The sequence below is a fragment of the Hippocampus guttulatus genome, chromosome 12 (genome assembly GCF_054856545.1).
Source record: "Hippocampus guttulatus isolate MCC_2025c chromosome 12, RoL_Hgut_1.0, whole genome shotgun sequence".
Lineage (NCBI taxonomy): Eukaryota > Metazoa > Chordata > Actinopteri > Syngnathiformes > Syngnathidae > Hippocampus > Hippocampus guttulatus.
Window position 1 is genome coordinate 10,978,064 of NC_141272.1, and position 17,428 is coordinate 10,995,491.

Consider the following 17,428-nt stretch of genomic DNA (forward strand, 5'->3'; position numbering starts at 1 on the left):
CTGATGTCAGATTCATGCGATGATACATCACAATCATATCAGAGCTTTTAATTGGCCTGAAACTACAATAGGAAGGAGTGAGGGGGATTTTTTCAATGCCAAGGGAGAATTTATTGCGAATAACCCCCAAGGGAAATTCAGTTTAAGATTCGCTGTTCTAGCTTACCGTGACAAGGAAGCATCCAAACTTTTTTGTTTCCAGAAGCTAACTCGCTAGCAATTAGCTTGTGATTGGTACACACACAAAAAACGAAACCAAAAAAAAAAGAATAATCCTTGAAGGTTTGACTGAAACCAGCCCACATGGAAAACCTCTCTTTAACTCATTGTTTGTCATACCATCCAGAGTCCGGGTTTCCAGAAATGGAGTGCACTCATATCCAGAACCTTAATTTACTACATCATGCCATTTTATTTGCCGTTGATCGGTTCGGTTTGCTGTCAGTACTATAAATGGTGGCCACGGGTTTTTTGTTGTTTTTTTTGATAAGGAAGATAACACATGGTAATAACATAATTAAATAGAATGTAAAGAATTAAACAGCGTGTGCATCATGATCACTTAATTTCAACTCCAGCTGGTGTGTGACTTGGCCACAGGGGGACGTATTAGAAAAGACAAAAGAAGAGACTTTTGACAACTACTCTAAGTGGCTCAGTAAACTGCAGTCATAGTCATTTTTCATAGCGAATTAATAATATATGCATGCATTGTTGTATTGTCTGTCTACATTTGTTGCTCCACATTTGTGCTCCAATATCCACGACCAAGTGTTGTAATGCCGCAAAATAGGTATTTGTTAGCCTGCCTATGGCATTTTACTTCATGTATTAACACAAAGCGACAATACTTCAATGCAAAATTGTACAATTGTTTTCAATAATCACTGTTTAATTGGCTTTGGAAATTTCAATCATTTTGGTTGCAAATGAAAGCGAAAAAAAATTCCTCCAGTTTACGACTCATGAATAACGGGTCATTCGTATCTGAAGGTACTGTGTTTTAATTCATCATAAAAAGAAATGACAGGGTGTAAATTCAACACGTGGCATTTATTTAGAATGTAAAGCAAAAGATTGCATTCCTATGAAGCTTGTCCATTCACGTGCTCCCTTTATTGTTTGCTTTTTACGACAAGCAAATACAAGCGCAGGGGGAGAGAGAACTCGTCAGGAAAAAAATAAAATAAATAAAACATATGAATAGAAATGATTGGAACTAATCGCATTTTGCCTCATTTCCCGTTGCCGTCTGTGTTTGCGTAATTGGCCAAAAACACAATTAGAACAGGACAGTGCCAATGTTTGCTTAATCAGGATCAGGTTACTTCCTAAACTGCAGACGCCGCATGAACATTCAAGTCTTGCAGTACAACGAGGATATTGGTGGGATGTGTGGGTTGAAAAATGTTCGTATTACCATGTGGATTTTCCCAGGTTGTGGATGAGAGGCTGGCTCAGTCTGTACACGCATGTCGAGACACATTCTCAAAACACATACGACATCTTTGCATCTAAAGTGGGTCTAAGTTCCCATTCCTGTCTTACAATGGCAGATGGTAAACTTTATACACACAAGCAGACACTAAAAGGATGCGGTTAAGAGGTAAAGTGTCCACTTTCACCGACAGGAAACGGATTTAACAAATCTAATGCCTTGGCCTAAATGGCATATTTGAAAGACCGATCGAACAGAAGCCGGTGCAGTAAATCCCGAGGAGAGAGGGAAAGTGTGTCTCGACGGACTTCGAACCAGGAAGTCAACGACTTTTGAACCCCCTCGTATGAATTTTACTGGAAGGCCAGTGTTGTTTACCACAGAACAAAATCTAAGCAAGTGGCAGCCGGGAATTGCGGCTCCTTGTCATTGCCCCAGGACAGCGTGCGGGCTTTGTTACGACATAAAAACATCAGCTTCTAATCACAGGCTGAAACATAAAAGATAAGTATTGTTCGCGTTTTTATTTTATTATAAAAACAACAACATATCATTTCATGGGGAGAAGTCATAAAAGGGGGAAACCAATTAACATTGGTCAGGGGATTGAAAGCAGTGCTTGCAAAGAGTTATAAATCAAATAAAAGAATTCTTTTTAAGTAGTCTTGAAAATTGCGCCACTGTCGTATTGTCCCGCTCGACATTTTGCATCCCCATGGAAACCTCCAGCTGCTGGTCATTGAGAAACTTGAATTTGCTTTTGAACTTTCTTAGTTCATGGAAATTCATATTTTGGGTTCACCGATGACTGCCTGAAATTCCGAACACTGGCAAAATCCTTTGCTCAACTAGAACATATCACTTTGCGGTATTTGTGTTAGGCTTATGGTAAAAGTTCGACAAGTACTGATCTTTGCACTACAGTTGGCAGTTTCTTAGTACACTTGATTTTTATATTTGCAAGCACGGTGGTAAGCATATTCGCAGTTCTTAGATTCACGAATCTCAAGTCTGGCCTTCCGGCGTGGAATTTTCATGTTCTGTTCCATGGTAACAATCATTTTAGATTGTTTATTATATTTACCATTAATTTAGTTTTGACTTTTTTCTTCGGATAGTTTTAATTATTTTTGGGGAGCAAACTGTTTGACCTCTTGACCTTCTTTCCTCCGTAGCTGTGGATGCACGGCAGGACCAAAATAAATACATTGAAAAAGAACCCGAGAGCTCATGTATGAAATCAATTAAGGATATTTTCACAGCGATTGTAGTTAGTTTTATAAACTTAAGATGCAGTTTCAGTGAGTTTTATTATTATTCTCAATTTTTTTGAGAATTTTCATTTTTATTCCATTCTGTTTACATGCTCGTGTGTGTTTTCTCTAGGTGCTCCTGCCTCTGACCACATTCTGACATGTTGAATAATAGGCCCGCGGCACATCGACCCTGTGGCCAATCGAACTGTTAACCCTTTCATACACCCTGTAACCTGATAACATGGGTAGCTGTCCACTGGAGTAAACGCTGTCCCTGAAAGGGTTAATCAGCGTGCAGGGTCCTGCATCTAGTTTTCGTGGTTGACCACATGTCAACATCCGAATCGCAAGTGAGTGGCGTCGCAGCGTTGCAGATGTGAAGGCAAATCAAGAGTGCTATGTTGTATCATGTGAGTTTTCAAAAGGAAAAAAAAAATACATTTTCATCAATAAAGCAAGATACAATCGACCGCCACCGAGCCATAGATGCAGTACATATAATGTATTTCACAAAATTCGCAGTGGCCACCCTTGACAGGGGAAAGTTGCCATGTGAGAATGTTGGCTTTATTTTTAACCACAGCAATACTGATAATCTGGTAACCCATTCCTTTTGTAGCTTTAACTCATCAGAATGGGTCAAAATCTTGGCCCAGTGTGCTGAGTCAAATCATCAACCCAATGCACTGGATAGAATAACCCAGCATTGGTTTTGTCCCTATTGGACCCAACGATGAGTTCGCCATTTCACCCAATTGGGTTACTTTTAACCCAGTAGTGTTAAAAGTGTCAAGTATGTTGAGCTTGCACTTTATTGTTATTGTATATTGTTAAACAACAAATTGAATTTGAAATCAGAAGAAAAAACTTGACAATTCAATGTAAATATTGTTCAGTTTGTTATAATAATAATAATAATAATAATAGATTTTATTTATAAGCGCCTTTCAAGACACCCAAGGACACTTTACAATAACAAAAAACACAAAACAATACGGGTTGAGCAGCGGCAGCCAAAACACGCCAGCGTTCACTCAACCCGAAAGTCAGAAAGAAACAAGGGAGGGAGAGGGGGAGAAAAAAAAACCACGCTCGAACTACCCTCATTTGAGGATAATGGGCTTTGGTGGGGGGGGGGGGGGGGACAGAACGCTTGTAATAACAGTAAAAAAATTGAAGAAAATGTTGAATCTTGGTACAGAGTTTCCGCCACATTAAAAAAACTAACAAAAAAACAAAACGGTGTAGCAAGAGGCATGAAGTACACAAAATTCATTTGCTTTAGCGGGCCACATAAAACAATGCAGCTGGCCACAAAAGCAGTGTAGAAAATTGGCGGATGGAAAATTTGACAATGGCATTTTGTTTTAGTGTTCAAAGATCTTGGATCAGTGTTGACTGACATATGACCTCAACATGGTTGGCGTGGAAAATGTTTTGATGAGCACAACCCACACACTGCCAGAGTGGTAGTGTGGAAATTACCCAGAGACAGCCAGGACTTCCCCCTTGCTGCAGACAATTTACGGACTAAAACTATACAAATGGAATTAACCAGTGCTGATTCCATTTGAAGTTATTCAACCCTAATGGAATCTGAAGATGCGCTTGGCTGAAAAGGGTCCATATTACTGACACAACTCCTTAAAGGAGGATAAATTGTGCCAAAAAGGACCGATTTTTATTAACCCCTAAAGTGGTACAATTTAGTTTAATAGGAAAATGTGCATTTAAAAAAGAATCACCATTTGGGAGAAGGTGTGTGATTCTTCTTTTCTTTCCGTTCATTTCAAACAAAGTGAACTGAGAGTTGGGGAAATGTGTGTTTTTTGTGTTTCTCGAAGGTGTCTTGTTTCATTCTGATTGACTGCACTCATGCCAGAATGTGGTCAGCGTAGGCGATCAACCTTCATGTGACAGTGGATTAATTAAAGTGCATTCTTCATGAATCATGAAGATCAGTCGTGTGTTGAGAAACAGGAACAGTTTGGCAAAGACAAAAAAAACATGAGTATACCATCGGACCTAATAGAAACCTAATCTTATCGGGACCTCTGTAAACATTAAATAAGCCACACTGCCATATACTGAACTAAATGTTCAATACATTTACATTAGTGAGACAAATTCACTTGTTAGGTTAGTCTTGAAAGGTGGGTGCTATTAGGAGTCAAAGTTTTAACTGCTAAATGTATGTGTGTGTGAGTGTATATATGTAAATGTTTGTGTGTGTGTGTGTGTGTGTGTGTGTGTGTGTGTGTGAGAAAATCAATATCCAAAGCAAGAGATACTGTAGTGTGTGCATCTGTATGCATAGTTAACATTTATGGACGGCATATAAGCGGTTCAATTGAAAAATTGAAATTGCATATTGTAAAATAAACACTACACGTTGTAAAATATTTCATGAGGTTTTTTTTTCTTTTATAATTGCATAACTTGCAGCGAAGGAATCCTGTCAGGGGAAACAGCTATTATGTTGCACTGTAAACTTGACTTGCTAGTCCCCCCCCCCCCCCCCCCCGCATTGTTTCGAGAAGCAAAATCGAGCAGGCCAGTTGATGTTAACGACGCCCCCTAGTGTAGAAGCTAAGATGCAATCACTGGTATGACGGTGTTTGACCTGCTAGTTCCCCGTTCCTCCAGAAATTGCATATATTCTTCAAACGTGTTCATTTAAGATATGTAGTTGTCATGTGGACAACCAGAGGAAAATCATCCCACCTGTGACGTTGCATTTATTTTCCTGCTGAGCATGCACCTCATCTCTCTGCTGAACGACAATGGACACAAATAGCATTGGGGCACACATCCAATCACTTCTACTCACCTCTGAGGTTGCCTCGTCCCACTGGCTCTGGATCCCACCAGTCAGAGGGAGGCCGTAGGGGTCGTGCACTCTCTCTGTCGCATCTGAAGCTCGTCGGGGGCCAGGGGTCGTGAGCCTGGGATGACCTGGATTCACACACATGGCTCCGACAGCAAGCTCATGAGCCACGAAATATAATGCCAGGCTGCATGAGCGCTTTCTCCAGTCAAGGGCTTGGGTGACTCACCCTGACCCGGTTTGTGGTGGACCGACCCTCAACAGAAAATGTTATCAACTGGCAGGGAAGGGATAGTTAGAAAAGTAAATCAGAGACAAAGCAACTGAGAACACATCACTGTGGACTAACAATGAGTACCGGTACTCACATATGGACAATCGGGACAAATGTGAGCATTTTGCCTCCTTTGAGATCAACGTCAGGAAAAGGCAGATTAGCGGGTATCGGGAAGATGGCTCCAAGTGATTATCCTGTGGGGTGGGGTGTGTTATAAGTGAAGAAAAAAAAAAGTCCGCCCCCAAACACAACATGGGGGAAAATCAGGTGAAGTAAAGCTCATTCAGTTTATTGATTTTTGTAAAATATATCACATCTTTACATCTTTTGAGACACCATCAAAAGCTAACAGTCCATTACCGTTTACTTCCTCAAATCAAAATCAAACATCGATGACTGAAATGCCTCGGAGTGGGATCAAGTTTCAATCCCCTCCAAGGATGAGTCACCGCAACTCTTATAAACGCTGAAACCAGTCCAATTAATTGCTACAACTCCTTCTCATGTTTTATTAGAACAAGCCGACTACATTAGGTATTTGTATACAGTACAGTATATGTATTATGTTGAGTAAAACAAGCAAGCAGGTTGGAGGTGAAATCACTGGACTACAAACTCAAGAAGGAAGCGCCCACAATGGTGAGAAAGGAGGGAAATACGAGTTGTCATCGCACCAGTCAAATTTCATTTTCCTTTTGCAATATCTACGTGATTAATACCAAGTGCAAACGGTTCTGTCTTCTTGTGTCAGATTTCCATAGACGTCTATGATTTTCTCAAAATCTTGCGAGGCATTTGAGAAGCATTATGGCACATTTGAAAACCAAAGAGGGCCATTTACTACAACACCAACAACAACAACAGGCAATGCAAACTTTACGACACACCAATATACCGTATATATAGATTGAAATTTTGTGACCAAAGTTTGTCATCAATACATCATATTTGAGAACACATGTAGAAAGCATTACATCAATATTGTTTTGTCTGTATATCCGTTTGCATAACAAATGAATTAACAGCAGTCCTCCGGAGCGCCTTCACAACTATCAGCCTCAAGCAACACGTCACACTAGCGTCGCCGCTCGGTTGCCACAGCAACATATAAAGCCATCCGCTTCAAACAACAAAGAATACCCCGCTGGGGATCAAATAGTCTCTTGTTCTTAGCCAAACTTTTGAAATGCTCATTTCCAACCAAGCACCAATGAACACCACAGACTGCAACTAGTTGCTCTTGAAATAACCAATAGTGACACATATTTTTTTAGACAGATATATAGCTATATATGAAAGTATATACCTCCACTGTGTACAATATCTGACCACTACCTCTGACGGGATCAGAACCACCTTGTCGAGACAGGAGACCACCACAGAATGGCTGCATGCAAGAAGAGTTGTCAAATCGGTTTTGAGGGAATCACCACGGGTGCTAGTAGATAGGCGAGGTTCTTTGCAGAAGCGGAAAGATTTTAAATAACCGACTCCTCTAAAGTGATCGTGGCATTGGTTCCTATCCCACCCTCCACCCCCCACTTGCAGTGGCAGCGCTGCTCTTTCGTCTAAATTATTCATGAGCTGGGTGACTCGGCAGAAATCTTGGTCGGAAGTAAAAGGCCGTTGGCCCTTTTAAAGCTTGGTCCATTAACTTCTTCAGGGATTAGTCTGTAGGCGTATGCTTAACAGATACCTCCAAAGTACTGGGATGTATTAAGCAGAAATGGCCAAATTCTACATGAAATGCCTGGTTTTGTTTTGTTAAGAGGAGGTAAAAAGGGGAGGGGGTGGGGGGTCATCAGCTGATAATTGTAATTGTTCCTTTTTGTTCTTAAAGACATTGATCTTCAGAGGACAAGCAACGTTAAAAGAGAACACTCATCCTCTTCACTTGGCAGTCATCATCTGCACAAATTCTGAAAGACACAAACACACAACAGTTAAAAGTGTCAAGTGAATTCATTACTCATGTTTGACGAGAATTGCTGAAAATGTACAAACACAGAACTATGTGATCCTCAATTGTGGAGATAAAGCCGGAAACTGTTTTTCACTATCCCTGTTATTTTGGCCATGGTTGAAATGGTGCCTTTTTAAAAAAAATGTTTGGCCCCAAACACGAGTTCCCTTTCACCCACTGTGTAAGAACGCAGGCACCTTCATTCGTGTGACGTGCATTTACCCAGCTACACCAACACACTGAAAATACACCATTGATGGCCATGAGTGTGTGTACATGTCACAAAGAGAAACACGAACGAGCGAGCAGGGGGGGAAATGATTTTTAAAAAATTCAGTTTTAGACTGGGGCTTCAAACTGGTTGCTTTCGAAATGGTTGCTTTAGAGCGCCTTGTTGCGGTATAGAAAAGCCCAAATGACGACCCGTTGAGTAGGGTTGTTAATAACACTATTATCTGTGGTGTGACATTTATTTTCAAAATAATATAAATATCAGACCATTATGACAGGTCTATGCACAATACAAAAAGCCTGCTGTTTTGATTAGGGTATCATTGCCATCACAAAAATGTAACTGCTTACCCTCGTAGTTGACCTGACCATCGCCGTCAATGTCAGCCTCGCGGATCATTTCGTCCACCTCCTCATCAGTGAGCTTCTCCCCCAAGTTGGTCATGACGTGCCGTAGCTCTGCTGCACTAATGTAGCCATTGCCATCCTGCAGAGGCAACATGCAAACACCACTGTCATTGCATCTCAAATTGTGGCGCCGCAAAATTCCAGGAACAAAAATATCTTGTTCTCTTCCCCGCATCACTTTCCCCCCACAAACACCCACTCCTTGCAATGCTCACCAGAATAAACCATTAGTTCTGCAAAGTCCGGTCACATGTGAGGAATAAAAATGCGTGAGATTGGTCTGTGTATTTCCTGTGTATAAACTGACTCCTAGAAAGACCAGAAAGGCTGCCAGATAAGATGCGCTGGTTATATTACACAAGTTTCTCAAAATATCCCAATAGGACTGGATCCATATAAGTAGGCGTCTTGGCACAAAACTGGATCAGAATCCGCCTATTGACGGCATGTGCTTCGGACATTTTACGAAGAGAGCAGTTTAAAATTAGTAGTATTAAATGATTTAAACAGGGATGAAAATGACAGATGAGAAAAAATTTGGAAAAACATACTCGGGGGGGGGGGGGGGGGGGTGTATCCGGCAACCCCCTTGAACCAAAACGTACTCGCCAATGGAGTTGACTAGTTCTAAACCTTTAACTCATTCACTCCCAAAGACGTTTTTTAAACGTCTTTTCAGACTTGGTCCAGAATTGCCTGGTCCTGAATGAGTTAAACAACTAATATTTAGATATATTTATTTGAAATATTTGAAAATATGAAGACAGGTAATACAGCAATAGTCACAGGCATGTATTATTGATGCGCTGCAAAAAAATGACTATTATTGCTACTGAGTTGACACCGTCGGTGTTAATTGAAATCTACATACAATATGTATTATACCGCCCCCTGCTGGTCAATGATTGCATACAAAAAGGAGCAGCACTATTCAAATTGGTAAGAAAGCAAAAAAGGGTTTCATTCTTTACATTGTGTAAAATTATGTTATTCTGAAGTACAATACCAGAGAGTGCCATTTTCATGATTATAAACACATTTTTAAAAAGGTCATAGCTGCTGTTTTACAGTGTTACAGACCTTGTCAAAGACTCGGAATGCTTCTCTGATCTCCTCCTCGCTGTCTGTGTCCTTCATCTTCCTCGCCATCATCGTCAGAAACTCCGGGAAATCAATTGTACCGTTACCTAATGAGCCACACAAAGCAATTGAAATGAAAAAAGGATACTGTACTTTAAACAAGGCAAACGTTTAATCTACAATTGCGTGCCTTGCAATGGCCTTCATCTTTTGGAACTGCTCTTTTTTATCTCACCAGGTAACAAGACAACTGAAAACTAATTCTCATTTATAGTTAATCAAAAAATGCTCTTTTAATCGTTGGAGTCAAGCAGGATCCTCACACTTCCAAAACCAGTATTACTCAGCAGAAAATGAAAAAAAAAATCCCTCTTTACTTAAACCAACACCACATCATTACATTTGTATGATACTTTAGTGCACCAACATCAACACCTCTACATAATCGTGTTCAATCGATAAGAGTAATTCTAAAAAAGAAATGTACAAAGGTGCCATTAGTTATTACAAACAACTAAAATATATATAACCTAGCAATTTCCACTTGTTTTTGTGTTTAAAAAAAAAAAAAAAAAACATCCACCTTTATGGATGTTTCCTGCCAAAGGATGAACTACTGGCTGTTAGGAAACTGCAGTTGTTTGTTTGGTAAAAAAAAAAGTTTAGTCTTATTCCTATATTTATTTATGTTCAATCTTCAATGTAGCACTTTGTGGTTGTGTTGTATTAAATGCTCTGCAAATAAAGGTGATTATAAAACTTTGAGACTTTCAATCCTGAGGCAACAACACGACTAGGCTGCTTAGATGTCAAGCAGAGGTTTAGTTGAACGAAACTTCTCAGACAATTGACAAGTCCGAGGGGGTTATATATAAGCTAGCGTGTCCAGTACATCAAGTCCAAATGTGTTGTTTTCCTTCTCACCGTCCGCATCGACCTCATTGATCATGTCCTGAAGCTCAGCCTCAGTGGGGTTCTGGCCAAGGGAGCGCATGACAGTGCCGAGCTCCTTGGTGGTGATGGTTCCGTCGCCGTCCTTATCAAACAGCGAGAAGGCCTCCTTGAACTCTGCACAGTGACACAATTAAACCGCATGCGACCGAGATATCTTGCAGTAGTAAGGACCCATAAGTTAAGCGGTAAGCATCGTTTGTGTGTGTCTGTGTGTTTATGACTCATTCGGCCCCTTCAAATGCTTGAATTAAATGGATGCCGGAAGGACGCCTGAGTAAAAGCTCTGGTGAATTTATAGCGTCGATTCCAAAATAAATACGTGAGGTTTTTTGCAGAGGAGACTGACTCACAGCCCCGCTGATTTCCGCTTTGGCTAAATGATGTCAAGCGGCTTGTCGAAGAATACCAAGTGATAACCGCAGGCTAAGTGTTTATCCTCCGCAGTCGATCATGTCTGTCACTTCAGAGCTGCCAAAGCTAAAAGCATCGCTGTGCTATGTACTCACCTGCGATCTGTTCCTCGGTCAGCTGGTCTGCCTGTTGACAGAAGAGGACATTGATAAATCACTAGCGGCTCACTTTCACTGAAAAAGGCCTGCTATACGACTGATTCAAATGTCACCTCTACGCTACTATGAGACAAAATTAAGTTTAACAGATTCAAGTTCAAGTTCAAGTCAACTTTATTGTCAAATGTGTTCTATGTGCAACATACAGCACGGATGACATTACTTTCCTCTCAACTACAGGAGAGAGAGAGGAGCCGCTGCGGGTGCCCGCGCCGCCATCAACAGAACAGTTAACATAAAATGACAAAATAATACAACACAACATATGCCTGTGGAAAAATTGTTAGTATTTTACCCTGAAGAAGTAATGTGTTGATTGCATCTGCAAAGTTGTGAAGAGGAACAATATTTGACTTTAATTTACTTGAAACATGAAGCATAAAGTGGACATTGCTGGTGGCGGTAATAATTGAGCCACGCTGACAGTTTATTAAAAGTGCGGCAATAACATGACATCATCCTTAGAATGAGAAGACTGAGAAGCATAGTCTCATTTCCACAAAATATTTCTACCTCACTCCCACCTTGCTCCTCTTGAGCCCCTACACGTGCGGCCTTATTTAGTTCCGGAAACACGGTGCAACATGACGCCGTGTTTTGTGCGCATGCGTGTCACTTTACGGACGGATGTGTTCACATTAGAAGTCACATTTGTTTTCGTAAGGCAAACGATGACACGAAAAGATTTAACATAACGTCCGAAGAGGGCATCAAGCCCTCCAGTGTGAACTGAAATAACACATGCCTAAGGGGGTTATATTTTCTGTCGACACTGTTTATGTTCAGATATCCATTGTTTAAAGCTTTATCGCACCATGACACTTGTTTTTCATCCGACCATCTTTGCCATTTTGTCATTTGTTAGAATAAGTGGACATTTGTTGGGCAAAGATGCGAGGTTGTTTTAAATACAAATGTGTAATTCTTTGTTTAATGTTTAGTTACACAGTAAACCTCAACTGAGAGTCACAATGAACAGCTTGAAGGCTCTTTTTTATGAAAAACTGTTCACTATCTGCCAAATTGCTTGTTATGAAATGAGTTATGGTGACTGCCACCATACAACTTGTATGGCAATTTTTTTTTCACAAGGGAAAATAAATTGTCCGAACGATGACTCATACATTGAAAAATTATAACCACATGATAGAAAAAAAATCATCAAATACAAATCTTCACATCCTTTGAAAATCCCAGACAGACACATAAATGAGGGCGTAGTAAGAAGCTTGCAAAGTGGCATTTCATCGGTATTGCTGGAATTAATAAACACGTGGGGAATTAACAAGTGTTCTCTACGTCAGTATTAGGTCGGTAAAATGTAGCGTTGTCCCGATCGGATCACGCGATCGGTTGTAACTCTCAAGCTCAACAAATATTCAAAGCAAGTCTAGTGCAATAACACACTTAATTCATTTTTAACTTCACCTGACATGTCACGCTGGCACCCGTGTGAGGTATTTAGTAGGCCTTTCCAAGTCAGTCAGCGTGTCCAGTTAAAGCCGCGAAAGTGTTATGAGGGCCGGGTATAAATACACCACGGCCCGATATACACACACGTCTACTATAATTAGTGAGACACGAATAGGGTCGGCTATGTAGCACACCGAAGATCACCGCCACTAAGCACCTTTTTTTAAAATCTTTAATTGAAATCCTGTCGGGTTCACGTTATCAATGTGTAGCCCACCTGTAACCTGTCTCAAGCTCCAGTTTCAATGTCATAACATAACTAAGACATTGTGTAATGTAATGCTCAGTCTTGTACTATAGATGAAGTGTTTTCCGATTGTTCAGCAATAGAGAGGTAGTTAGGATTTGGAAACGGACGAAAGGAGATTGAAACGCATCATGCGACATCTTTGCGAGCACTGTAAGGATGAAATGTATGTTTCATGTGATGCTACCCATCAGTCCTTGCTGCTCAATATAATATGGCTGGAGCAACGTCGCTGACAGAAGAACAGAATGTATATCGTTTTAATGTGAAGAAACTCACCTCCCAGACACATGTTGTTAATCCTACCTCATGTCCCAACCACCCCCAAGACAGCGGTTTACTGTTTGCACATGAAAGACAGTCAAGAGTATGGCTCGGTTTTCAGCACATCCCTGCTGATGTTCACTGCTTCCACTAACAAAACGGCCATAAACAGAGAAGCAAATGTAGTCTGTGTTGCAGTTTGCGAGTTTGGCTGCAACTTTTAGCAAATTTTGCAACCCTCTCGAGCGACTTTCAAAATAGGTGACTCTTACCTGCTTCAGTTATTTTGCGCTAAGACACAAACATTTTCCCATTGTGTTTGTTCAGCATGGTGACAGCTATGTTGGAGGGAATCAGGCTGGCCATTGCCAAAGGCATGGTACCCATTAATAGGTTACAAAAGCAAGGATTTGGCATACCTGAGGTATGTGCTTCACAGCTACAACTATTTTGTTGAGGATGAAGTGCGTCACCCATACAACTCTACATGAGAAAAGGGCCTGAGAGCGCCGATGGGAGTGTGGTGTTACTCTTCACAGACATATGTACACACTTTTCCTCAAATTGAACAGCTTAATAACTATTAAGGACAATGTTTGTACTGTATACATAATTTGACATAAGGAATATTTTCAACACATTACTCTGGCTTCCTCCTGCCTTCCAAAAGCATCTTTCTGAGTTCCATGTTAAGGGTAATTGAAAACTCTAAATTGTCCGTAGGTGTGAACGGTTATTTGTATTTACATGTCCTGTAATTAGCTAGCAACCAGTCCAGGGTGCAGCCTACCTCTTGCCCTAAGAGATAACCACTTGTCCTCCCTGAGAGTGCAGTGTGCAGTTTGGCAGACAGATTTCTTCAGTCAATGTATATTTGGTTCAAACTGTTTGACATTCCCAGTTGAACTTTACAATCAAACACAAAACACGAGAGAATTATTGAGTGTGTGGGTGCTTGAGAGACTACTGACAATCATCTGTGAAGTTACAAAGTTGTTTAGAGTAAAAGTGTTCCTTTTAATTTAATCCCACCTGAAATATGAAGTATAAATTTGACGTTGATGGACAGTAGTAATTCATCCACGCAGGCAGTTCATTTGTTGCATGCGTCAATGCTGTGATGCCATCTCTAGTAGATGTCTCCATTAAATGTTTTGCATTCTCATTTCCCCAAAACATTTCTACCTCCTCCGGCCTTTTTCACTCTGACATGAGCCACTACACATGTGATCATACTTCCGTAAACACTGTGCCATGTGATGTGATTTTTTTGGGCGGGTCACTCGACATCGTGCTTTGTGCACATGCGTGTTCCGTCACATTAAAAGTCACATTTGTTTTTGTAATGTGAACGAGTAAATAAAAAATGGCATTTAACTCATTCACTCCCAAAATGGCATTTTCAGACCCTTTTCAAGTACCGTCAATATAAAATGAGGAGCTGGGATTAAATGTATGGCGTCTGAAAAGACATCTAAATACCTCTTTGGGAGTGAATGAGTTAACAAAGAAAATTCAAACTGGGCATCATGCCCTGCAGAGTGAATGAAGTTTAACCATGTTTGTTTTAAACATTTGATTGTGTGTCTCTGAAATCTTATATTTGAGTCAAGCATGTTATGTTCAAAAAATGTGTTTTGACTAGAGCTGCAACTAATGATTATTTTAATGACTGCTTAATCTAGCAATTGTTCTTTCAATTCATCCATGAACTGTATTAAAAACATTTTAATTTAAATACCATCAATTCACATTTACAGTGCAGAAAATTATGATTCAGCTACTGCTTTGTTGAGCAATATGTCAGAAGTTGACAAAAATGTTCGATTGTTTTTCCAAAGTAAAAGCCGATTTTATGTTTTCAAACGTTTAATTTTGATTGAACAGAGATCATCCCACTGCCTTCATGGAGGACAACAGAAATCTGAGAAAATGTAACGTTTAGCGGCTTACACTCAGAGCATTTGAACAATTTTAAGATAAACAAGGTCTCTAAACAATTGATTATCAAAATAGTTGCTGATTAACTTGATAATTGATTGGTTCTCAATTAATAGACTATCACACCCCGAGTGTTGACCAATATTTTATTCCCATAAACATATTTTCATCAAAATTGCATGCTATAGTGGCATTATCAAGCATTTGTAGCCCTGGTACTGTGCAGTACTCACTCGTATTTCATCTGAAAAAAGTGACATCAAGTGACTCCCTACTCAAAGTGGGTGCAATGCTATCGATTATTCAAGTCAACGTAACCACGGCGTCTGGACAGAGGGTGGTGGGGTTTACTAAGAATGATGCAAGACAATGCAAATGAGGTACTTTCTTTGAAAATTTCAATGAGCTGATCAATTGTAAAGAATTAAGAAGTTGGCTTTATCAGAGCTTAGTTGCGGTAGGGGCTTCGAATGAATTTCTTCCCATTGTGAAGGGTGCACTGCAGATGATGACAGCTTACTGCGCCAAGCATGGCTTGGTTGGAAGCAGGAGGGGAGGAGGTGGGGTGGGATGGGTGGCACAACAGGAGGAAAGGGGTTGGGGGGTGGCATGGAGGCTCATTCAGCAGGATCAGAATGCGGTTCAATGGCATGGCGCAGGAAGCACGCCGTCTTTACGTACATCTAAAGCACACATATAAAAACATCACACGCGTGTAACGACTACCTGTGGGCAGTGCTCTTATGTAATGCAAATTGAGGTGACGAATAAGCTTTTTTAACGCTTGTTGCGCATGCCAAAGTAGATCCACAACCCCCTGTTGATGCGCACCAGCAAGAGCCGCTGGCCACGGCTGCAGGCGGCTTATTGTGCAAGCATTTACTAAGGCGTTAGCGATCATTTTATGCATCGGCCTCCTCGCGAAAGGTTAGAAGCACGAGATGAGTTTCAAGATAACACCGGGGCTGGGGTGGGCTATTCTTAGCAGCCCCTTTTTTCACCACCACGCCCACTCCTCTTTGGTCACATTTAGCTCTGAGGGGGCTGAAAGAAAAAAAAATCACACATACACACACAAAAAAAAAACCGCCTGTGCAGCAAAGGATTAAACTAAACGCCTTTGTAAATCATCGAAATGACATGCGTGCTATTACGCCGCAACGCCATGGATGCTGCGTCCATTTAGTTACACAGCACAACATAGAAGGTGCGCAGTAAAGGCTTCTGCAACACAAATAAAATGTATTCGAATAAAAGGATTGGGTATATTGGAAAATACAATCCGAAATTGATTACACGCAATCCTAAAGGTCCGTTATGTAGCCTACATCGGAATGGCCCGTTATAGTTTGCTAAGCTCTTTTAAATATTTTTTATGAAGCCCCAAAACTGGACTAAACCTTAATTCACACGACCAACTTTAATAGCATTTTCTTAATATTAAAGGAATTTCATCGAAGCAGTCTGAATAGCATTGACTACAAGACCGACTGCCATATCCACGTTCATGTCAGAGCTAGCTAACCACGTCGTTGGCCTTGGTACTCACCATTTTGACTTTTCAAGCTCCGCGAAGATGAAGAAGGGGAAAAACCCGTCAAGTTGTAGCTTTGAGACGTAAGATACCTCAATGACGCGCACTCTCCCGGGAGTACTCGAGTCAAATTCAAGCTTTATTCGCCTATACAGCTTTGAATCCGTTGAGACAGTGCGTCGTTTGCGATAGAGTTGCCCGGAAACCTCAACCTAGAGACGCCGGCCTGTCATGCCCTATTCGGTAGAATGTATCCCTCCGCCCGAACGTTGTTTGACCTCCACGTAATTTGAAAAAACGTCCCACAATTCTCCTCATTATTAATGTGAAGAATTTTTAATTTATTAATAATGACTTGCTCTTCAGTGCAGATGAATTTTAGCTCGTTTTATATCGCCAACAAAGAGGATCTGTGTTGCACTATTAACACCGATATGCGCAACGATACCACCCCAGCACGCCATAAAGAGGATGGAGGTGCATGGAGGATTAAAACTGACAATACTATTAACTGGTAAACACAATCAAGCCACAGAGTCTGTTAACATTTCATTATGTATTTAGATATTTCACACTATACAATAAGAAGGAAAAATATACATAAGCTGACAAAAAAAATATCAAAAGAGGTGTAGAGTTTGTTCCAGGAACACGTGCAAGGTTGACAATGATTATATGAAGCGATAAAATAATACAGTATTTTTTTTTCAATCAACGTTTACGAGACGAGAGCTATACTCGATATAAAATGCATATAAAAAAATATGTTTACAGTGACAACTTTATAGAAAAAAATATGCAATGTTAAGCCATCCATTTTTCGATACTATGCTTGTCTGCCTTTGGTCATTCTTTTTTTCACTTGAGTTGTGTATGTTATGGTTCAGGGTTTTGAAATGATACATTTTTACATCACAATTTGGCTGTAGTTCTTGATGATATTCCATGCTCTGTATATCTACAGTC

General features: G+C 40.5%; 1 protein-coding gene across 1 annotated transcript; it reads right to left on the minus strand.

Annotated features, from left to right (window-relative positions):
• Positions 1-6,066: 6,066 nt before the first annotated feature.
• Positions 6,067-16,705, minus strand: calm3a (calmodulin 3a (phosphorylase kinase, delta)). Its single transcript, XM_086125235.1, has 6 exons — positions 16,478-16,705; positions 10,941-10,971; positions 10,405-10,548; positions 9,481-9,587; positions 8,344-8,479; positions 6,067-7,717 (listed from the first exon to the last, which is right to left on the minus strand). Exons 1-6 carry the CDS (start codon positions 16,478-16,480, stop codon positions 7,689-7,691), a joined length of 450 nt encoding a protein of 149 aa, XP_085981361.1. The 5' UTR covers positions 16,481-16,705; the 3' UTR covers positions 6,067-7,688.
• Between the last annotated feature and the right edge of the window lie 723 nt (positions 16,706-17,428).